Source organism: Ambystoma mexicanum, chromosome 3p (genome assembly GCF_040938575.1).
Source record: "Ambystoma mexicanum isolate Mex_15411 chromosome 3p, UKY_AmexF1_1, whole genome shotgun sequence".
Lineage (NCBI taxonomy): Eukaryota > Metazoa > Chordata > Amphibia > Caudata > Ambystomatidae > Ambystoma > Ambystoma mexicanum.
In genome coordinates, this window is record NC_090925.1 from 30,782,492 (window position 1) to 30,807,297 (window position 24,806).

A 24,806-nucleotide genomic window follows, 5' to 3' on the forward strand; every position below is an offset into this window, starting at 1 on the left:
GGGTGCCTTTGTGCAAGTGTGATGAGTGAATGTGTTTGGCCGGGGAGGCCGGCCACACCAGGATGATATAAGTAACTATGCTGGAATATTTCCTGCCACAGAATCATGATAGAAATGTACAGTCGAAATGCTGTCAAATATAGTAAACACAGCATTATTCACTAGATTTACCGCAGCAATGCTGGCATATATTGTGTGCGCAGCATCATGAAACTGATTTAATGTGACAATGCCTGAATATATTGGGCATTCAGCATCATTAAAGTGATTAATGCGATAGATTCTAGGCACAGTATAATCAAAGTGGTTGCCAATGCCTGCATGTATTGTGGGCATAGCACTATGAAAGTGATTATCAGTTTGAATGACTGCGTATGTTGTGTCCACAACATCATCAAAGTGATTTCCAGTGACAGAGCTGGCATATATTGTGGCCACAACATCATGAACTTTATTTACAATCACAATGCTGGCATATGTTCAGACAGACATCAGGACAATGTGGAAAAATGCTCCCAATAGATGCCAGGCTGGTGACCTGGCATCGATTGTATTTTTACATGTGTAACTCTAGAGCACGGATAGTAAATTGTACTCCGTTTGTACCCATTTCTTTTCTTCTCTCCCTCCCCGCACCCGCTTCCTGGACCAAAGGCCTCTCTCTCTCCCTCCCCTCTCCCTGGTCCCACGCCCTGCTTGAAAATCCGTCGAAAAGGACTTCCAGGCCCTGTGAGCCTCCCGTGATCCCCTGCTCCTTCTTCCTGGTTCCCCTCCCTCCTCCCGCTTCCCAGGCCCTCCCATCCTGACCTGATTGGCTAATCCACTGTGTGCTTGTGGGTCTAGTGCCTCCATGCAAACCCTGTCTCCATTTCGACCGGAGTGCTGCAGGTGAGTGAGGCTCCCTGAGCGACCCCATACTACTTGAAAACACACTCCCCACCTTTTGCCCTGCCGTGCTCCAGGTGAGTTAACCCCCATTCTGGTGTCAATCCGATGCCCTTCTGTGCATATTTGTGGGTTTGTAACCCTTATCCCCCCTCGCGCATGCCTGTTTCCCTACCCGCATCCTAGTTGTGCTAGTCCCGCCCTCCCCCTCTGTGATTGTCCCACCACTCGTGTCACCAGGTCATTACAGACCTTTCCAGGGAAGCGCTCTGCCCGGCAGCCCCTTCGGCTAAGGACCCCGAGGCAAAGGGCGGCTCCAGAAAGTGTCTGCAGGTGTCCGCATGGGAAGCCAGTGATGCCAGCAGTGAACAGACACCAAAAAAACGGTAAGTGAGGCATGGGTGGGTGTAGAGCAATTACCCTACTCTAGAAAGCCCCTGCCACTATACCTTACCTTTCCATAATGTAACCCGCCATAGTCTCACTCCATACAGACCTAGAGAGACTCGACCACCAAGCTAAATCCATTCAAGACTGGACTGTAATATTGTCCTGCATAATATACTAACACACTTGCCAATGTTAACTAGTGCCACTCCCAGAGACAATGATGATTAGCCAGCCTCAAAGTAAGACAGGTATGCAATAATGTTACCAAGTGCCACACTTAGATGAAATTGTAAATGATAGCATGTGCCTGACCTAGATAGAATTGTGATTGTAGCATATCCCCCACTCAAAGTTGAATGTAGAAGTGTGCCTAATATCCTCTCTATGCAAAGTTGAATTTAGAAGTGTGCCTAATATCCTCTCTATGCAAAGTTGAATTTAGAAGTGCGCCTTATAGCGTGCATTGGTTGAATTTAGAAGTGTGCCTAATATCCTCTCTGTGCAAAGTTGAATTTAGAAGTGTGCCTAATATCCTCTCTATGCAAAGTTGAATTTAGAAGTGCGCCTAATAGCGTGCCTTGGTTGAATTTAGAAGAGTTCCTAATATCCTCTCTGTGCAAAGTTGAATGTAGAAGTGTGCATAATATCCTCTCTGTGCAAAGTTGAATTTAGAATTGTGCCTAATATCCTCTCTGTGCATAGTTGAATTTAGAAGTGCACCTAATAGCATGCCTTGGTTGAATTTAGAAGTGTGCCTAATATCCTCTGTGTGCAAAGTTGAATGTAGAAGTGTGCCTAATATCCTCTCTATGCAAAGTTGAATTTAGAAGTGTGCCTAATATCCTCTCTATGCAAAGTTGAATTTAGAAGTGTGCCTAATATCCCCTCTATGCAAAGTTGAATTTAGAAGTGCGCCTAATAATAGCGTGCCTTGGTTGAATTTAGAAGTGTGCCTAATATCCTCTCTGTACAAAGTTGAATTTAGAATTGTGCCTAATATCCTCTCTGTGCATAGTTGAATTTAGAAGTGCACCTAATAGCATGCCTTGGTTGAATTTAGAAGTGTGCCTAATATCCTCTGTGTGCAAAGTTGAATGTAGAAGTGTGCCTAATATCCTCTCTATGCAAAGTTGAATTTAGAAGTGTGCCTAATATCCTCTCTATGCAAAGTTGAATTTAGAAGTGTGCCTAATATCCCCTCTATGCAAAGTTGAATTTAGAAGTGCGCCTAATAATAGCGTGCCTTGGTTGAATTTAGAAGTGTGCCTAATATCCTCTCTGTACAAAGTTGAATTTAGAAGTGTGCCTAATATCCTTGCTGTGCAAAGTTAAATTTTGAAGTGTGCCTAATATCCTCTCTATGCAAAGTTGAATTTAGAAGTGCGCCTAATAGCGTGCCTTGGTTGAACTTAGAAGTTGTATTTAGAAGTTGAATTTAGAAGTGCATTTAGAAGTTGACTTTAGAAGTGTCCCCAATAGCCTCTCTGTGAAAGCTAAATCTAGAAGTGTCCCCAATAGCCTCTCTGTGAAAGCTGAATCTAGAAGCGTGCCCAATAGCCTCTCTGGGAAAGCTGAATCTAGAAGCGTGCCCAATAGCCTCACTGGGAAAGTTGAATTTAGAAGCGTGCCCAATAGACTCTCTTTGAAACTTGAATTTAGAAGTGTGCCCATTATACTCTATGTGAAAATTGAATTTAGAAGTGTGCCAATTATACTCAATGTGAAAAATGAATTTAGAAGGGTGCCCCATAGCTTCTCTGTGAAAGTTGAATTTAGAAGTGCGACCAAAGCCTCTCTGTGAAAGCTGAATTTAGGAATGTGCCCAATAACCGATCTGGGAAAGTTGAATTTAGAAGCGTGCCCAATAGCTTATATGTGAAAGTTGAATTTAGAAGCGTGCCCAATAGCCTCTCTGGGAAAGTTGAATTTAGAAGCGTGCCCAATAGCCTCTCAGGGAAAGTTGAATTTAGAAGCGTGCCCAATGGCTTATATGTGAAAGTTGAATTTAGAAGTGCATTTAGAAGTTGAATTTAGAAGTGCGCCCAATATCCTAATATTCTAATAGCGTGCCCGGCTGAACTAACCAATCTCCCTAATAACCGCTCTGTGCAAAGTTGATTTTAGAATTATGCCTAATACTCTCCCTGTATAAAGTTGAATTGAGAAAGTGCCTATAAGCGCGACGTATATAGTATCGTTCGGACTGCAGGGAACGTTTGAAAGAGCATGTAACCCATCATACACTTACCCTCTTCTTTACACCACCACTCAACTAGAACACAGAGATACTATGACACCATTCGGTATAACTGTTCTCATTCTAACATCTGCCACACATTCCCCATCATTCTAAGTAAACACTGCTGGTTACACTCCCCCCAGCCAGGCGTTCTCCTCAGGCCTAACGCAGCCACATTCGGTCTGGATAAATCCTGCCAGAACGAACACATACTCCTGATCTCTCAACCACCACACCTACCGCTAAGAAGCAGCTATTACACAAATACCGCACCAGCTGCACACATATCCAGTGCTCACATGCACCTTTGACTCTCTACTCTCTCTACTGATCCATACTTCGGTTCCCAAGGGCGTTCAACCTACCAGCGCCTTCAGACCATACCAATGGTATATAAGGCACTATATAAATGCAAAATAACATAACATAAGATAAGGGTCTCCGTTTGAGCTAAGTTTACTTGTTTGCCGAACACGAGACTGAACGGGGGAGGAGAGTCGGACTTTGGCAGCTCCTTGAGCTGTCGGCAGTGCCCCGTGTAGCCTCTTAAGAAAATGGAGGAAACCTGTTTGCTGCCAGGCACTTTGACAAGACTTGAAAGAGAAACTTGTTTGAACTGAAGGGAGCCGACCAATTATGATTGTCTGGAGTTCCCACATTTGTCTGAATGGCAGCTCAAGACTTGTTGAAATTAGTCTGGTCTCATTTAGACCCTATAAACTTTGTACATATATTTTTAGGTGACATCAAAACTATTTTTAATGGAATGCCACGTTGATGGCTTTATACAATATTTTGGTTATTTAAATTTCATTGTTTACACTTTTTATTGCTTAGCATAGTTATTATGTTCATTGCACATACAAATAAAAGTAGATTTGTTTCCATATACCATTGGTGCTGCATTGTCATTACAATACTGAGTTTGAAACCACTTGAATTTCAAATTGCATACTGAGTAGTTAATGATAGAGCATTTCTGCTCTTAACTCAAAACAGCTTTTTTTGGCGTTTTACATTGATAATTGGAAGAAACATATTTTGCATTAGCAAAAGATGACACATTTCCTGCATTAGGGACTGCAAGAGCCTTTCTCTGTACATATATTGCACTTTTTGCACCCCATATTTACTCAAATGCTGTTTGGAATTTTTTTTATTTCTATTTTTAAGGAATGTATTTTAGTGAAAGTTGAGTTGAGCTGTGGGGGTAAATGAACTTAAGAATAAGTAGTAAGTCAGCAGAATATCTCTAGAACATTATGGCTCCTAAATTAAGGTCACAGAAAGGAAGAAGAAATAGAGCTATTAAAGGAACCACTCGCAGTGGGGCAACAATAATATGTACTACTGGGTCAAATGAAGAAGTAATAGGGGGAAAAGACTTAGATAAGTTGGAACAAACAAAAATTTCAGACTATCTTACGAAAAAGAAGGAAGGGAAGGAAGAATTGAATGAAGAGATAGCCCAAAGTTTAGGAAATAGTACAATAATAATTCCCTTCTAAATCTTTGTAAGGAATAAGACATTCCATGGGTTTACCCACAGATATGCAAGTAAGGAGGATATAGCCTAGTCAAATATGCAGCATGTTTTTCGTTGACACTCCATGGGCTTGGTCAGTAATGAGATAAAATATCAACATGAAAAAAATATAGATACCTTGGTAGATATGAATAATATAAAAGGTATTCATCAATCTATTACCCGGGACTTAGAGAAACTGGCGAGTGAAAATATAACATTAGATGAAGATGATAATGAATCTTGGTGTGGGCCAGATTTAGAGGTAGACAGTGCACTAAGTTTAAATGGAAAAATTGTTGCTTTAACAACCACAGTTGATATTCTCCTAAACATTTGCACCAAGTTGAAGGATGAAAAGTTGATGCTGAAAGACTTGATGCTGAAGGGGCACGAGGTTAGTTCACAAATGAAGAGGTTAATAGAGGAAAATCAGCAAGAATCACTCAAATATTTGAATGTCAGCTCTCATGAACAAAAGGAAGGTGAATTGAGCGAATTACGCCTATTGATGAATGAAGATCAGGCTAATAATATAGTAGAAAGCATAGTTTTAGTAGAGCAACAAAATTTGACCTCACACCTGGAAAATAATATTGAAATCGAAAGTGAGCTTGAAGTGGAAATTCTCCACTCTCGGAGGTATAAACAACATACGGGATTAAAAGCAAAGGGGGAAAAGATAAAAAGAAGATTACAACTAAGAAGAATGGTGTAACCTTAGCCAAAACTTCCCTACGTGACATAGTATGGACTGAGGCCATTAATACATTTGAGCTCAATACTAACAAAGAAGATATCCCTATTAGAGGAAAAATTCAGGGACAAAAGGAAGGGTTTTTTAATGATTGGCTAAAAGGTAGAGAAAAAGGAAAAGGAAAAATAACAAGATTTGGAAGGCTGAGGAAATCAATCCCCCCACTCTGGATAAGAGTGAAATTTCTGTCGATCTCTCTGAGGAGGAGGCAGGTAATGCTGAACAGCTGAAATTGAGAGAGGTAGGGATACGCTATATAGATGTACAGTTTCATGTGGAAAGGTTGGATCTTAACTCTAGAGATGGGAGATTTGTAGGATTGAAATGGAAAGGTTGGCGATGGATAAGAATAGTATTGAGAAAGAGACGGAGGATAGAGAAATTGAGGGAAAATAAGATCAGCGGGTTGTCAACCGTGGGAAAAGTATAAAAATAATAGAAAAATCTCCTACAGATGATAGTCCTTACCTAAACAAAAATTGGCTGTTAAATTGCCTTCATAAAGTGCCCAAACTCAGATGTATTAAAACCACAGATATAGAAAGGGTTATATTGCCGGAGAAGGGAAGTTGGGAAAATTGGGCCATCATACAATTTGGAACTACAGCTATGATTGAATTTATAAATGATTATTTGAAGGAAATATGGAATAATTAATATGAATTAATTGTATGAATAATATAGAGCATATAACAGTTAAAGGGTGAAACAACCAGAGACAAAATGAAGGCTTGAAAGTAAAAGTATGGGTAAATAAAGATCTGGTGGAATGGTCCCCTGATGAGAATAACCGGCTTGAAGGCTGAGATGAGGAAGAGTGTGCTTTCCTAATGATAATATCATGGAATAGCAGGGGATATTGTTCAATATTGCATAAAGATAGTACTGCCCTGTTGACAAGTTCTGACATGTTTACCATCCAAGAAACCTGGGTTTTAGGTACAATATTAATTGATAGTTATCATGTTTTAACTAAACCTGCTAGTATTGCAGAAAGAGGAAGACCAAAAGGGGGGGTTATGTGTTGGGGTTAAGAACCTTCTTAGGATGAGAGAGTACGCAACATTTGTGTAAGTATTGAGAACTCTGGCACAGCAGAGGAAATATTGCTGATTAATGTGTATTCAAGACCACTCGGGGCCAATCTTGTGGAGATTGGTAAATTGATTGGTGATACTATTGAGGGTTGGCTTTTGGATTATCCCAATGCGAATATAATATTAACTGGGGATATTAATGCTTACTGTGATATTGCCAAAAACAGATGGAAGAATGGTCTACATTATGTAGGGAATATGATACGCCCATCCAGGATGATTACGGGAGGTCGGATTTTTCCCTAAATCAAAATTTACAAATAACGTATGTTATGTTTTGGCTTAATATGTTGCAAGATCGGGGTCTCTATTTTTTAGAACCCGGAGTGGAGGATGGAAACTACCCAACATTGACTAATAGGAATGTGTGCCATGTTATCAAGTAGCTATTAAATATAACTGTAAAATTGGAACATCTACTAACCAGTTACAGTGATCACAGTATGTTAAGATGCAGCATTAGATCGGATAGGTGTGTCAGGAAATTTGATAAAAGGGGGAACATACAAAGTAATATGAAGGGAAATAGAATATGTTGGACTGAAACTAAGTTGACAAAATTTGATAAAATGTTTAATATTCTACCCATAAGTGGTCAAGAGATGGCTCTAAATGGTAAGAAGGTCATACAAGATCTTTTGGGAATGATCCAGATGACTGAGGGGAGAATATCTACAGATAAAATGACATGTAAAAAACATAAGAATAATTATGATTGTCTGATAGATGACAAGAAAAAAGAGGTTAAGACCAAAATTAAATGCTTTAAGAAGGACACGAGACTGAATGAAATAGAAAGAAATCTAAGGGTAACAACTGTACGCACCATATATAAGCATTGGTTAAGGGGACACAAAAACAATCTACAGAATGCCAATTGGCAAATGGTATTCAAACTAAGTTTGCTAAAAAGGTTTGGTATCTATATAGGCAATACATAACAGAAGAAGAAAACATGAATGTTAATATCATATCTATTGAAACTTGGACAGAATATATCTTGCTTCTATATTTTGAGGAAGGAAGACCTCAAACTGTAAGTGAGATTAGAGCTAAACCAGAAGACAAGTTATTCCCTTTTGGGCTAGAGGATGTCTTAATTACTATAAAGAATTTGAAATCTTCTAGGGCTCCGGGGCCTGATAAATTAGCTAATATAGTTATTAAAAGAAATCCGGAAAAATTGGTTTTTATTGTGCTGGGGCTTTATACGGAAATCTGGCAAAGTGCTAGAATCCCGGATAGTTGGAGGGAAGCCATTTCCATCCATATATTTTAAAAAGGGGATATGACGATTCCAAGTAATTATAGATTGCTAGCCATGGCTGATTCCATTTGTAAAATCTTTTCTTCCCTCTTATTACAGTTGATTAATAGGTTGAATACTGCAAACAATCTTATTTCTCCTTTACAAACTGGTTTTAGAGCAGGCTTCAGCACAAAAGAAAATATACTGTCCTTAAATTATTTAGTAGCTGAGGCCATAAAGAATAAAATGCAATTATATGCTTGTTTTATTGATTTTTCAAAGGCGTTTTACTGTGTAGATAGAGAAAGTTTGTAGGGAAAATTGGAAAAATTGAAAATGTGCCCCATTGTGCTGCCCCACCACCCCATTTTGCTGCCCTTTCCCAAAGAAATGTATAGGGAAATATCTGTTAACATCAGGGTAAATAACGGTGCAATTAGATCACCCCTTATTAGAACTAGCATAGGATCAATTTGGAATTGATATGTGATAACAATGTAATGGTTTTAATGGGGCTTTATGCATTTATTAACTTATACAATATGGATTGATATGATGCATGTAATATTAAAATTCTGTTTAAGTATTTAAGGTTTTAATTAACCAATACACTATAATAAAAATATTAAAAATTGTAATATAAAACTTAAACATGGTTGTGTGACATCGCCGACCCTATATAATCTTTGTGTCTGATATAGGTGTAAAGAACTTCCCACCCAAGATGGGTGATTTGGTGATCAGCTGGATATCTTACGCGGATGAAAAGACCCCAGGAGGTTTGCAAAGGCTGATAAGGGGCTTATATGACTATGCAAAAGAAAATAATCCGTCTTTGAATGTGGGAAAAACTAAGATCCTTTGTCTGTGGTAGTAAGGGCGGTAAGAAGAACCCAAGTAAATTCAGTTGGAACGTAGATTCACAAGACATTGAGGTGGTGGAGGCTTACCCATATTTGGGTATACCATTAAAAAATAACCCCTCTCGACAATACTATGAGGACATGATAGAGAGGAAGGCGATGAGAAAATTGAATGTTTTTAGAAGGTATATGACAACCAAGGGAGGGCATTCTATTGTGGAACTCATTGAAATCTATAAAACTTGTATCATCCCGAGTGCCTTGTATGCATTAAAAACTATTAAATCCAATGTTTTAAGAGATTTAAGTAATATTAAAATTCTGTTTAAGTATGTAAGGTTTTGATTAACAAATACACTATAATAAAAAAAAGTATAATTATCATATAATTATAGCCTAGCTAGGATGTCTTAATGGCTTTATACCATCTTGGTATCCTGCTAACCGCATGTGAAGAAAGCATCTTTTCCTGATCTAGATCTTGAAGTAAATCCTCTTCATCCTCATACATCCTTGCTTATAGAAGGTCGCATTTAATCTGTAACTGTCTCTTAGACAATTTATTGTAGACGCTCGTCGCTTTATTGTCACCGTATACCGTCATTGGCACTCTTGCTGATTGGCTCCTCTTGGTGACGCAGAGGAAGGCAAAGCCATTGCCAGGAAACCACATATAGCCAAGCTCCCATCTGCACTCACACAGGTATCACAACAGCAGGTTATGACTCACCGGTCCTTGCCCAGCACGATCCGTTCTGTTTCCTCTCCACCGCGGTTTAGTTCTTGGAAAGCAGCATCATCATTTGCCCACAAGACTTTATTTTGTTCTCGCTGGCATTTACCATGGAATCAGTGGTACACTGGTCCTAGCTTACAATGCACGTTGTGCCAGGGGAACCATGCACAGCCTTGTCATGTGATGTCCTTTTAAGCTCCGCCCTAGCAGGGGATTGCGGCTTCTGATTGTTTTCAAGTAGCTACATTGTATCCTCGTCTTCCTTGTACCACGCTATCCATTGCTTCGACCTTGTGCCTGTTTATTGTACTTGCCTTGACTTATCCCTGGTTCTACGCGACTCCCCGGTATTTCGACCTTGCCTGTTTCACGGATATTCTTTGTTCAGCGGTTTGTTCCACATCTCCAGAAACCTATCGACTCGGATTGTACTACGTACCTTTCTTCATCTACACTCCTTGTCCTGGGGTTATCCTGCCCCGGGGTCAGATTCAGTTTCTTATGGACTGCCTGTCTTTTCAGTTCTTCATTTTTCACCGCCCTCTTGTCATCACACAGGAGCAATGCACGGTCTAGAGACTTCCTTGATTGTATTACTTACTTTGTTAAGGCGTCCTCGTGCGGTCGTGTATAGGTGGACCCTGGGACACTGTGGATTCCCATTTAGGCGTCCGCCTGGCAGTTCCATATCATTTCATCGCGGGATGTTTTTTCGCAGGGTTATTTACCGTGATGTTTTTCTTTTTTTTAATGAAAAAACCCATCAAATTTTTTTTAACATTCTTTTTGGGGGTTTTCCCCATCCCCCACAATTTCTTTAATTTGTATTTATTCCCAAACACTCACACCCCATATATATATGATTTACTAACCCCCTCTTAAAAAATTTGATTGTTTTTTTCAAAAAAACATACCGCGATGAAAGGACGTCGTACCCGGCGTGCCGACGGGTTAGTCATCTTTGGACACATTGGACTGCGGAGAGGATTGTTCTTCGGCGCCCTTCATTGCACACCTGTTGGTAAGACAAAACATCATCAGGTTATCGTTCTACTTTCTTCTATTAGTTATTGCTCTCTCTCACCTACCTGGGTTTGTCCTTGCAGGGGGACATTTAGTTTCCAAGGAAACAGTTTGTTGTTATTATTTAGTCCTTTGCTACCCTACTGGTTAGAACCATTGACATTATCTGTCATTTATGCTGTACAGATTTATGCTCGTATTGATCCAGTGTTCGATTAATTGATCCCTCTAGCGCTACTTTTGGCACGTCAGAGGGGTACATTGGTAGGAAGAATTCTTCTCCTACGCATCGTGGTCAGCTACCGCTCACATCTTGGTACGCTAGGGGCTAAATCTGACAAGAGCACACATTGTTTTTTATGTGCTTATCCACAGCATATAACCAGTGCTTAATATGTGGGGGTGTTAACCAGGGCTCAGCCCCGGCACTCATATGTGAGCCCAGGCACTTATTGTCTCGGACGCACTTTTATGACGATATGGCATTTTGGCAACTTTATTCTTTTAACTGTCAGTCATAGTCCCTCAACCAACAGCAGTGTGCACCGGACTGAGGGGTAGGTGGGGGGAGGAAGGGTCTATCCTGTTCTGACTTGTTGTTATTCATGAGCCTGATAATCCAGGCTGGCAGAGCAGGTATCCATTTTCCTGGATACATTAGTTGGAAGGTGACAATGCTGGACACTCATGCAGTTTCATGAAGCAGCACCAAAACATGGTCACGGCCAGGGAAAGGCTACTGCGGAAGAGAAGTACCTGACATGAGGGCTGATATATGCATCAAGATCATGCTGCAGTATTTGCTATATCAGTTCAGTAATGATTTTGCCCATCTATGCACCATAAGGGGGAAGCACACATACGGTCTACGTGTTGCACTTGCCATCTACAGAATCGGAGCAAAATGGTAATGCTGATGTGTTTAAAGAAGAATTTAAACATGTATCTTATTTCAAGACCCAACTAGTATGTTGTCTAATTTTATGGAATGCTCATTTCAATCTGTAAATCACACATCTGCCCTAGTCAGTGCATTCACTCGCAATAAGCCGGTGTGAGCTGAAACTACTCCCAAAATCTTGACACTGAGCAGGCAGCCATATATGGAGACAACAGCGGGTGGGAGGTGCTCACCACAATGAGTACCAGGTATGTTAAAATATTTCCCCCCCACCTGCAATTATTTTCTTTATACAAATTAAGCACTACATGTAACACACATGTTTCTCTACAGCACACAATAGACTGCAATCAGACAGAATTCTCCAGTAATCTGCCCTCTCAATCCATAGGGGCATGGAAAAGGAAGAGAGCAGAAAACCTCTATTATTGAAAGCCTGTGCTGTTTCCACAGAACCTTTACTCTATCTTTCCATGTCTTAACGGGAAGTGGTCCCCACATGGGAGCGAGGCACCAAACTCGTATCCCCTGTCCCTTGCTAACCTGTGGGCCACAGTATCGAGAAGGTGGCGAACCTCTCTCCTGACATCTCACTCTCCCTTGTATGGGCTGCTGGAGTAGTCAGCAGGGCACAGAAACAGCCAGGAAGCCAATAATTGCTCCTGTACCTTACATGTCCCATCAGCATCATTGCTGCAGCTGCCGGTGGCAGCGGGAATTGGGTAGAACAAAGAAAGCACCTTGCATGCATGCTGCAGCCGTCTTGAAGCCCTCTAACTATGCTCGCTTCTCCACTTGGTGTGGAGAAGTGGGTTTTACCAGGAGAGTGTTGAAATGCTAATGGGAGCCCTCTTAGTCACACACAACATCCAGCCACATCCACCAATACGCTGACGACACACAGCTATACCTCAAGATCGACTCCATCAAGGACATCCACAGGGCCAAAACCTGCCTTTCGCTGATCCAGTCTTGGGTGTCCAGTGCATACATGAAGCTCAACCCCTCAAAGACCGAATTCTTACTTCTCACCAACAACGAAGAACACCCAGGCATACAGACCCGGCTTTCAACCATGGACCCTGAGGGCTTCACACCTGAGCTCACCTACTGCTCCTTCAAGACACTCATAGCTAAGAAATCTCAGACAGCTTGTTATCAGCTCTCCCTCCTGCCGAAAGTCAAGTCCAACCTGCCTCCGGACAGCTTCAGATCGAGCGTTTAAGCACTGGTCCTATCCCACCTGGATAGGGACAATGCCCTCCTCGAAGGCTTCCCGTCGTCATCCCATGTGCCCCTGAGAACTATCCTACACGTGGCTGCACACCTCACGAAGGGTCTATGCATATAAAACCACATTACCCCAGCCTCATCGACCTTTACTGGCTCCCACTTCATGCAAGAATCATCTCGTCTTGCTGCATCATCTATAAGGCACTCACCTTCAACTCACCCAACTATCTCATGGAGAAACTCAGCATCTCCAGCGGGCAGCACACCACCAGAAGCCAGGACACGTGCAAACTTGAAATCGCCAAAAAGGAAAGGACTAGAAAACAAGCCTTCTCTGCCTACACCCCAAGAATATGGAACCTCCTCCTCGTCAGCATCAAACTTGCCCGTACACCCCTACAATTAAGAGAAGAACCCAAGACCACCTCTTCAAGGAGTCTCTCTTCCTCAACACCTAGGCCATCACGTCCCCCACCCCCGAGGTCCACCTGACTCGCTAGACGCTGCCAACCCTCTCCTCCCAGCCACCTTGCATAGCTGTAACCCTCCTCTGTGCCCCTCTGTATCCTACCCCCTGCTGTATAAGTGTTCTATTGTTACCTCTGAAGAGCGCTCTGTTGTGTATCTGTATTGTTGTATACCTCGGTAAAGCTCTCCTTCGCTTCTCAAACCTAGGTCCATGCTTAATAAATATAATAATAATAATAATAATAATAATAATAATAATAATAATGCTGGTTTGTGCGAGAAGAATTCCCACCACATACTCCTCCCGCCCACTGGCAGTTACTGGGATTGTGATTGCAAATCATGGCTATGAGGCAGGCCGCTGTGGGATTCATTACACTCATTCGTGGAGATCCTTGTAATCAGCCACATATATGGACCATTGAGGGCATCCCCTCGCCCTGGGACAAGGTCATTTTGATTAATGTGATATGTTCTTGGGCCTGTGCTGTCCACTGCGCAGGTACCTGGACGTTTATTGGCAATCCTTCACTATGCTGCCATTTCCTGGGTAGTTGGTTGATGTTCCTGGCAATGGGCTGCAGGGCAGGGGGGAATACAGGTATTCCTTTCCCAGGGACCTCGGACGTAGCTTGCATGGCCATATTATTGGTGTTTTTTTAGACAGGAGGGAAGCCATGAGCGTGTTATGTGCCCAAGCCACATCACACTGCCTGCTGTTATGTTCTATTGGGGTGGAGGGTATGCATACTTGTTGTGTCTTTTCATTTTGGCTGCACAATCTGACTTGTCCAGTGGCCCCTCTGTGATATTTGGCGATTTTGCAAATTGTCTGCTGGAGCCATGTTTAATTTCAAGATGCACCGCCAGCATTGTGGTGCTTTTTGCATTACGCTTCATTGGTTTGCTGTATCTTTGGTGTCTGGCGTTGGATGCATCCTGCAGTGAAGCGCAAGCCACCACTGTTTGCCGCATCCCACAGTGCCACCCTTTCTCCCCCGGCGGCCTGTCCTAGCGCCAGCATTGTTGCCTTCATGGCTGCTCACAGTCTATTCTCTGGCCCGGCAACCCTGGCGGTCTTCCATGGTGGTGGGACCACTGCCTGAGCTTAAGGTAAGGAGTGGCTAGAAGGGGTCCTGCCCGCATGACCGCACTGTGGAGGTGTGGAGGGGGTTGGGCTCCCTCCCTCCCCTGACAGGGCCTGAAAGCAGGCTGTGTCACATACCTCCACCCTTGCTTTGCAGTTCTCTTGTGCGGTCGCCTGTCCCTGGCTTTCCTCTAGCTTACTTGGTTCTCTAGATTTTTGGACTTTTTGGGCTACACGTTTGTTTGGGCAATGATAAGAAATATGTCCATGCATTCCACAGCCATAACATTTGATCTTTAGATTCACTTGGCCTGGTCCTGGGTTTGTTTTTGCGTTTGCGACTTCCGGTGGCATAAAGCGTCCACATACCAGTTACATTTTGTGAACTTCCAGCCTATTCTTGGCTCTCCAGGGAGATTGGGATTCACCATCCGATCCCACCTATCTGAAGAGGTATGCTTGCTGAAACATAGGTGGCTCTCACATTCCCATGGTGATGCTGTTGTACCTGCTACCGGAATTTAGCAAGGCACGAACCATCCTTCCAGTCACTGACACTGGCACCAGGAAATCCACTTCCAAGAAGTACATTTTTACGTACATCTGATGACTGGAGAAAACGTCTTTAGATATTTTCTTGCTTTCCTTCGATAACCTGAGTTTCTGGACTGGATCACTATACTGGTCACTCGAATCAGGGTCTCTCCCAGGGCAGGGCCAGAATCCTCTTAGTTTGTGTAGAAAGATTTGCTCCTTGGAGGTCATCATTCACTGGCCATTGTTGTAGATACATGGTTCACAGTTGATATATCTTCTTGTCTTCTTGGGATGGACACTCTTCATCCGTAAAAGTGTTCAGCCAGCAAAATTTCATCCTGAGTGTGGTTGTCACATCCTGGTTGTGACACTCATTCTTAGGTGGCCCAAGGCTCTTGTGACTTCTCTAGCCCTCCTTGATCGACAATAACTCAGCTTCTTTGCACTGGTTCTTTTTGGAGATCGGTTCTGGTCTGGTCTCGTAGTTGACTCCCTGCGTTGGTGTTCGGGTGCTACAAGTTTCTATTCTACCCCTACCATTCCCTTGCCTGTAGGTTGGCCAGTACAGGAGGTAGGTCTCCCTTGCAACTGCCCACGGGTTTGGTTCACCCCATTCCTGTTGACCTAACCTCAGGTAGTGACTGGGTCCATGGTTGTCATTTGCGGGGACTCCTTTTGCTCCCCTGATGCAAGATGTTGAATATCAACAAGATTAGGAATTACTTGCCTGGTGAAGGCTCTTCATCTCGTGGTCCACTCCAGTCTCCTAGGTCAAGCTTGAATATAGCTCGTACTGCAGTTGCACTTGGAGTTAATATGTTGGACAAAAATACTCAACTCAATATTGGGATAATTCAACTTGGTATCTGTCCCCAACCACCTTGGATTTTCCCAGACTCCATTAAGTGTAGGGGCTTCATAATTTATGGGAGATGTCCCAAGGAGACATCCCCATCAGTATGTATGCCTGTTTGGTCAGCAGTTTAAAGATCAGTCTGGCTACTCTGGTTTTCATCTCCCGACAACTGTGGGTGACCTCTTTATCATGGTATGGCCGATCCCACTTCTGACACCACATTTGACAGAGTGCTCACCATAAATAACCACTTTGGAGATGGGAATACATTCCAGGGATCTTTATGCCGACTTTACAGATAGGACAGCTGGAGACTATCTGTTAGTGGTCCTTAGGGCTTACTGTGTTCTTGGGTAAATTTAAGAACTAGGGCCGTCCCTATCTCTCCCTGCTTCTGCAGCCTTTCCCTCTTTCCAAGCCCTGGAGTCCCTGATGGGGATTTTATTTACTATCTCTAGGTGAAACTATGTATCTGACCTTCTTGCTAGTACTAATGGTGTTTTTGCTAATACGAAGGCTACTTGACTCCCTAGTGGCCTTCTAGCTTTCCCTAGCCGAGCCTGCTTGGTGTTCTTAGGGAGTTTAGGGATGGTGCCTCCTTCTACCCTGTACTACGTATTTGCCAAACACACACACAAGCTCACATGTCCTTCTCTTATACTGTGAAGGCACGCCCCTGAATGCTCACACCAGAGGAAATGCAACCCAGTAGGGAAGGAAGGCCCAAGTTGATCTTGCAAGGATAACAAGTTTTAATCTCACATGCAGATGAGAGCAACAGCAAAGGACTCCGCTGCCAAGAATGCTCTGCCGAAAAGTAGTACGAGCGAATCTTATAAAGGAAGACATTGTTATCGATGACGCAATAGATACAGTGAAAACCTGTGCGGCTGGTTGTTGTGCACCTATACAGGATCCACCTGCCCCGTAAGGGATGCCAGGTCATTGGTTCCAGCCCATTCCTTCCTTCTTCCATTACGTGGGTACTGTGGTGACCCTCTTCTCACGTCGAAGGTCAAAGAACAAATTAACACACTCCTAACATAATAATACTTTATCACTATACTATGCACTTTGCAGGCCTTAAGACAGGCACAAAGGAGCTTCTGGGGCACTCTAACCTTCACACACACATTTCACTCCCATCCGCGCCATCCGGCTCCAAGGTCTCCATCCTCGTTTTGAACTATAATGTATCCCTCCCAGCACCACGCAATACAAATCATACGACTGTCGCTCAATGATGTGACCTGTTCGTCCTATTTGAACATTTCAGGACTTGTTACTTTGAGGTTGGTGGTCAAAGGGCACCTGGTGCCATGGAATTCATCGATCTTAGGGTTTAGTCAATTATATGGGCTATAACTTGTAGTCCCCTTGGGATGGGCTGGGTCATGCTTTGGCCAGTGTGGGATAACAGGCACACCAGGCGCCGGTCTGTGATCATTGCCTTGTAGGGCATATTCCTCTTGAGTAAAAAACACATCTTTGCAACACTGTTAAAACAATGAATAGGCGTTGTGGTGGTTAGGGGTGTGGGCTGTCCTCATGGGAGCCCGGGCATGGCTGGAGATTTCCCTCGTCTCGCAATTTGGGTCTAGTGCTTGATTATTAATATCAACGCCAAATATCAATACTGCTCGCGCCCTGCGCTACACGGTGTGGATTGATTATGTTGAAGTTGGGTCCATTATGTAGGGAGATGGTCCTTTCACCGTCCTCCTTTCTCCTCTGGCCCATCATAGTGCTTCAAATGCATCTCACCTCACTCTAAAGTGCTTAGGGAGGGGAGACGGGGCTGCCCCCTTCCCAACAACAGCTTCCACCACCCTTTAGCTGTACCCCTCCTCTCACTTCTCAGTTCCTCCACTTACTACTGTCACTATCTCATATTAACTCATTGTTCTATTTTCCTTCCTCTTTCCTCCTACTACTTCTCTGCTTACTCTACTATCACCTCTCATTTCTTACCACTACTCCTTAATCCCCTATGCCCTCTCTACTACTACCCCTCACTACCACTACTACCACCCCATTACTATCACAGCTACACTGCTTCCTCGTCTCCCCTTAGTCTCAGTGAAATTGTCTAAAATTGACTAAAGTAAATAAAGCTGAAGTAGAAGCAAATCGCAGGATGGGCATGCGGTGTCCCTGGTGACATGGCCACGTGATCCTTCTCAGGCCAAAGATCTCACATATTTTACACTAGGTTTTGAGTGCAGAGCTCAGCATTGCCACACACAGGACCTGGTACCTTGTGTTTGAGCAGCCAATGAATGTTGACTTCCATGCTCACTGAATGTTTGACAGCTCTGTTTCTTTCCTGCAGGATAAAAGAATTGCCATTGCTTCAGGCTGCCAAGGAAAATGATGTCCCAACTCTCACATCCCTGCTCTCCTGCCCGGCTGTTGACCTGTATGAAAGAGGTTTGTACAGAGTTTTGCTCTATACGCCCCCTCACTTCAAAGGACGGGGCACAGTGCCCAACCTACTGTACACAAAAAGGGCAACATGGTGCAGCAATGAATAGTTTATCTGATCCGCATGGCTACACAGATATGTGATGAGAATAAGTGATGCCTCAAAAACTCCTACATTTAAATCAGAAACTACAAAACTCAATTTAAAAGTTCCTGCAATCAAGTAAGTTAGCTGGTTTAAAACACATTCATAGTTAAGTATTTAAAAAGGTGAGATTCCTTGTGAAAAAAATGTGAAATGCTTTGGTACTATTTCACCCAGAAAACCTACAAAGCAATGAATAGTCAACGGGGCAATCCTGAGTCGGGTGCAGCACATCAGAAGGATTGTAAGGGGCGACTGACTGTTGGAAGATTGAAACGGAGACAAAAGAGACATAACAGACAGTAGTCCAAGAGGAATGGCTGACTGATGGATGAGTGAACCAGGCACAAAAGAGACAATACAGACAGTAGTCCAAGAGGAATGGCTGACTGGTGGATGAGTGAACCAGGGACAAAAGAAACAATACAGACAGTAGTCCAAGAGGAATGGATGACTGGTGGATGAGTGAACCAGGGACAAAAGAGACAATACAGACAGTAGTCCAAGAGGAATGGCTGACTGGTGGATGAGTGAACCAGGGACAAAAGAGACAATACAGACAGTAGTCCAAGAGGAATGGATGACTGGTGGATGAGTGAACCAGGGACAGAAGAGACAATACAGACAGTAGTCCAAGAGGAATGGCTGACTGGTGGATGAGTGAACCAGGGACAAAAGAAACAATACAGACAGTAGTCCAAGAGGAATGGATGACTGGTGGATGAGTGAACCAGGGACAAAAGAGACAATACAGACAGTAGTCCAAGAGGAATGGCTGACTGGTGGATGAGTGAACCAGGGACAAAAGAGACAATACAGACAGTAGTCCAAGAGGAATGGCTGACTGGTGGATGAGTGAACCAGGGACAAAAGAAACAATACAGACAGTAGTCCAAGAGGAATGGATGACTGGTGGATGAGTGAACCAGGGACAGAAGAGACAATACAGACAGTAGTCCAAGAGGAATGGCTGACTGGTGGATGAGTGAACCAGGGACAGAAGAGACAATACAGACAGTAGTCCAAGAGGAATGGCTGACTGGTGGATGAGTGAACCAGTGACAGAAGAGAAAATGCAGACAGTAGTCCATCAGGAATGGCTGACTGGTGGATGAGTGAACCAGGGACAGAAGAGACAATACAGACAGTAGTCCAAGAGGAATGGCTGACTGGGGGATGAGTGAACCAGGGACAGAAGAGACAATATAGACAGTAGTGCAAGAGGAATGGATGACTGGTGGATGAGTGAACCAGGGACAGAAGAGACATTACAGACAGTACTCCAACAGGAATGGCTGACTGGTGGATGAGTGAACCAGGGACAGAAGAGACATTACAGACAGTAGTCCAAGAGGAATGGCTGACTGGTGGACGAGTGATCCAGGGACAGAAGAGACATTAGACAGTAGTCCAAGAGGAATGGCTGACTGGTGGACAGAAAAGACATTACTGACATGGCCGGGAGGTTATTTTCAGGTTGTTCAAGAGGGTGGGGGTACCATGTGAGTAGGTAGGTGATGCTTCTTGAATGAGGTGGTGAGGTTGTTGTGACAGTTTTAAGGACTTACTAGAAGTAGCATTTTTCACTTGGGATGGAAGGGAGTTCCACTGAGGCAGAGCCCTATGGGAAAAGGAGCGGATGTGAGAAGAGGTGCAGGGTGGAGAGATTAGGGAACAGTGGCGAGACAGGCAGATATGCAGATAGGGAGGTCGGGAGGGAATCTAGGGAACGTAAAAAAGACGCACATATCCTCCGCGAAGCGGTAACAGAAGCTTCCAGAAAGATAAGGGTATTAGTAAGGGCCAAGGACAGAACCCTGGGGAATCTCGACAAAGAGGTGGTTTGAACCATAAGGGACCATTTTCCAAGAGATGCAGCGAAGTCTCAGAGAGTTAATAGGCCGTCTATACCCTAATAAAGAGGAAAGTTTGGAGTAGAGCGAAGAAGCCAGAAAGTTAGAGATGCAGAGAGGGTCATGGTGGTCATTCCAGTCCAGGGAGGAGGAGATACTATTAAAGGTGAAGCATTCAGGGATTTTTAAAATAGTGGGGGGCAAGTGAAACAGACCAATCGTTAGCAGGATTGTCAAGGTCAGCCGAGTGCTTCTTTTTGATTGGTTGGACATTTGCCACCTTGAAGCAGACTAGATAGACTGCAATTGAAAGAGAGGTTGAAGAGGCATGAGAGATGGGAGCTGTTGAGGGGGTCCAAACCCTATAACCACCTGATGGGCAAACAGGCCAGCAGGGGAGCAGGAGGGGATGGAAGTGTGTGCCAATTCACAGGGAGAAGGGGGTAGTAACATTAGGTGGAGGGGCAGAAAGAAGAGGGTGTGGCAGGGAGAGGAGGGCAGTCAAGACTTTTCAAAATGTTTGATGAGAAGTTTTGACAACAGGTAGCACAAAGTGAGGTGGGGCCTGCATGGTTTGTATTGCGGAAGAGAATCCATGTTATAACGTTCACAAAAGACACTCCTATGTAAAGAACATCCTTAATATTTGAACTATTACAATTTCTACATTTTAATTAAAACTTTTCAAAATTGGACTTGTTTGTAATCTTCGGCGGCTTCAAAAATCAACCAAACGCCTAAACAACTCTACACACCTTGTTCACATTTTAAAATGCTGTGCTTGTTTATGGACAAGGCTTGTGTTTACAAACAAATCCAACTTTTTAAAATAATTGAGGAATTTTCTTTCTAAATTTTGTATCACACACAATCCAAGTTATCACCTAAATGGACTAAGTGAACATACTATGCCGAGATGGTAGTTGCATTAGCTTCCCAAGTCCCAGAGACTTCTTCATCAGATGGCGGTAGTAGGATGATTGAGCAACGAAAAACCCAAACGGAAAATGTTTTTTCTATAGAATTAATTTTTTTAATCGATTTTTCACCTTGAACTTGCTGGATGAAGCAAGCGCATTTATGGAATGCAGGGCTGGAATGGCCAAGTTCTCTAAAGAACCCTGCATCTGCAAATCATGGCACACATTGAAACGGATTCACAATTCTTTCAGCTGAAAGATCCACACGCTTTTCATGAAAAAGTGAACATATGTTAAAAAAAGCTAGCCCAAAAACAGAACCCAGTAAGTTTGAAACATTACCCATGTTACCCTAAAAACACATTAAAATGAAGGATTAAAAAAAACACAACTTGAAAGCATATCTGTACCCCGCACAGAGTCTAAAGATGTGAACAGGTATGCTTAAAATGTCACCGTTGCACCAAGCTTCATCTTCTTTTCTGAAAAAAACATTAGTTTACATCTCCCTGGGAGTCCCATCATGCAATGACTGTTAGGCAGAATCCTTTGCAGTTCCCTTAGGGAGCACTACAGAAGATTATGACTACAGGTGAGAGCAATAAATCCCCTTTGGTATCAGTCTGTACCACACAGATTTAGTTGGTAGCTGTGGCTGAGCAGTCAGACTTATCTCAAGAGGGAGATGAACAGTATTCAGGGTTTACACAATAGGACTACAATACGATGGAACAGGGAAACACTGACCAAAGCTTTGTATCAAAAAGAATATATATTTATTTTACACACTCTTAAATCAGCACACACATCACTATCATAAAAGCAAGTTAAAACAGTCAAGAAAAGTATACACAACTCCCTATTTAAATTGTAGACACGTTTTTGCAATAGTGAAAACTGAGAAAAACGGCACAGTGTAAGACCAAGCAGAAATGGCACTCTAACAATTTCTTCAGAGGTAGGGAAAGGTCACGTTATACAGGGTTAGACTCCTAAACACACCAGCAACACTTCCTAAATGGATTGTGAACAAGTTAGGCAAGGCAGTACTTAGGTATAAGCAATACCTAGGTGAAAACCGAGCAAAATGGCACTTCACAATGGTAAAAAAAAGGAAGGAAAGGTGGTTATAAGAGTTCTCCAGCATGGGGTCTGGCATGGATTCACATGCTCATGAATATTCCCTGTCGTCAGCCTGGGAATCCTCGGTAAAGAAAAAATCAGTATCAGTTACGTTTCTGATCTGTCTTTCTTAGTAGTAACCAATCACTGATCTCTGGGTCATACTGCCCCCAGCCAATGACTGCCCTCTCCCCAAACCCGCCCCTGGCAGCCATCCTCAGGTTTTTTCCGCACGTTCAAGTGTTGGGAGTCCTCGTGCTACAGCTCTCGAGCTTTTACTGCGTTTTGTATTTTTTGAAGAGATTTATCTAATTTTTTCGGTCAATCGAGCCTCAAGCTTCACCGTTTCTACTTCCGATCAACAGGGACCCATTTTGGAATTTTTTTCTACGCCCCTCCAGGGTGAAGTTTTCATCGAGTTACGCTTCTTGGAGAATTCCAGAAGTTTCTGAGGCCTACCCCACGGACATGGCCCAGGAGAAAGGAAGCTCGACACCCGGATCCAAGCTGTTTAGGAACTGTCCTGGATGCTGATTACAGAATGTGTTCAAGGAGGACGAGCACTTGAGGTGCCTCTACTGTCTTCATGAAGACAAAACGCACGTGGAGAAGGACTGTGCGTTTTGCATGAACATGTCGGATCGGACTATGAGGGATCGTCGGACCTGTCTCACCAACTGGCTGAAAGGCAAGAGCCCAGCAGGTGAGAAGAAGAAGTCTGAGTGGTCTTCTAAGTCCTGTGAGGGCGCCCCGGCGACTGGGGCCCAACAGAAGGCAAAGCACCGTGAGTCCGCGGGCACCGGAAGCACCGAACGGTCAGGCTCCTCGGCAGGGCGCACCTTCACCGACGCCATCAACCACGAGCCAAGGCTCTGGCTCGGGGAAGAGAAAATTCGAGAACCCGGCTAAGCTTCTGGAGAGGCCCCGGTCGATCTTGAAGGAACCGGCCAAAGGGGAGCGAGGCAGTGACCCTCCCCCTAAGGTGAAGGCCTCAAGCGCGCCCAAGGTGGTGAAGGCCTTGACTCACCCGGCCAAGGCCTCTACTGAGGGAGTCGTGGCAGCCCTGGCAAAGCCTGTGGAGGCTAGCCCAGTGGAGGCGACTTCGGGACCCAGAGTTTCCCTGCCTCCACGGAGGGAATCCTCTTTTAAGCCCATCGAGAAGACCCCCATGAAGACCAAGGTGGAAAAAGAGGGGGGGCGGTGGCCGTTACGGACACGGACACAGCCTCCAAGGAGGAGATGGTTGAAGTCGAAGAGCGACTCGACAAGAATTTGGAAGAGGCCCAGTCCCACGGGAGGGATCCTGACGAGGGGGACGACGAGAGCGAGGGTGGCGATGACGAGGTGCCCGTGGAGGAGGAGCAACCGTCGCAGCCCGAGCCACAGAACAACTCGGCGGCCTTTTTGACGGCAATCCAAGCCTTATGCACGGAGATAAGGACAAGATTGCCCCTACCCCCGACAGACGACCCAACTGAACCGGGTCCGTCAAGAAGCCCTCCAAACAAGAGGAGGAGGATTCATCCAGCCCAGCCCTTTCAGCCCTCACGGCCCTCTCAGCCTTTGTCACCTTTCCCGGTCCCGAGGGATGACACAGGAACAGATAAGGCCACGACGGGGACGGATGACGACGGTGGTTCCTTGGGCATCCCCGCCGGATGAAATTGGCTCCTTCCACGCCATGATTGCCAGGCCGTCCGAGCTTTTCCACCTCTGCCCCGAAGAAAAGAAGAAGGAAGGCTTCCTCTACCAACGGCGTGAGGCCAAGAGGAAGACGGTCCTCGCGGTGCCGTTGCTGGATGATATCTTGGACGAGGGACTTGCTCTCCTGAAGAACCCGTCCACGACGCCTGCCAAGAGGGACCGGTACGAGAAGTAGCGGGTCCCCGACGGCACCCCTTTGTACCTTAGAGCACAACCGACCCCAGATTTGGTCGTCTTGGCAGCGGCCAAGAAGAAAGCGGGGGGGGCATCGGCTTCAACTTCAACTTTCCTGCCGGACGGCGAGGGAAAAAAACGAAATGCCATGGGACGACGAGTCATCTCGTCTGTGGCGACGACGATTAAGGCGGCCAACGCCCTAGCGATTGTGGCCCGCTACGATAGGGAGTTGTGGTACAAGATCGCCCCCCTGTTGGACTTCCTCCCAGACGACAAGAGGGCAGAGGCCCTGGCGATCCTACAGGAGGGTGAGGTGGCGTCGGACCATGCTATTACAGTGCTCACAGACATTGCCAACACCGGTTTCTGCCAGTTGGGCAACGGCGTTTGCCTTCGACGGCGGGGGTTTTGGACATGCCCTTCGACGGGAACAATCTGTTTGGGAAGACAGTGGATGGGTCCCTTCAGGCCATCAAGGCCTACACGGAGACGGCTCGGGCCTTGGGATTTCGGCAGCAACGACAGCCGCCCTTTCGGAACTCCAGAGGCAAGCAAGGTGCCTCCAAAGGATTCTGCGGCGGCTCCCCGACATACCGTCAGGCCCCAACCGAACCA

The 24,806-nt window shown here is 44.5% G+C and overlaps 1 protein-coding gene across 2 annotated transcripts in view; it reads left to right on the forward strand.

Annotated features, from left to right (window-relative positions):
- Positions 1-24,806, forward strand: part of LOC138580097 (transient receptor potential cation channel subfamily V member 5-like) — a 388,386-nt gene that overhangs the window by 55,454 nt on the left and 308,126 nt on the right. For both annotated transcript variants that reach the window (XM_069650376.1, XM_069650377.1), the window contains exon 2: positions 18,179-18,276. In XM_069650376.1, coding sequence (XP_069506477.1) covers positions 18,179-18,276 — 98 coding nt within the window. The remainder of the gene's footprint in view (positions 1-18,178; positions 18,277-24,806) is intronic.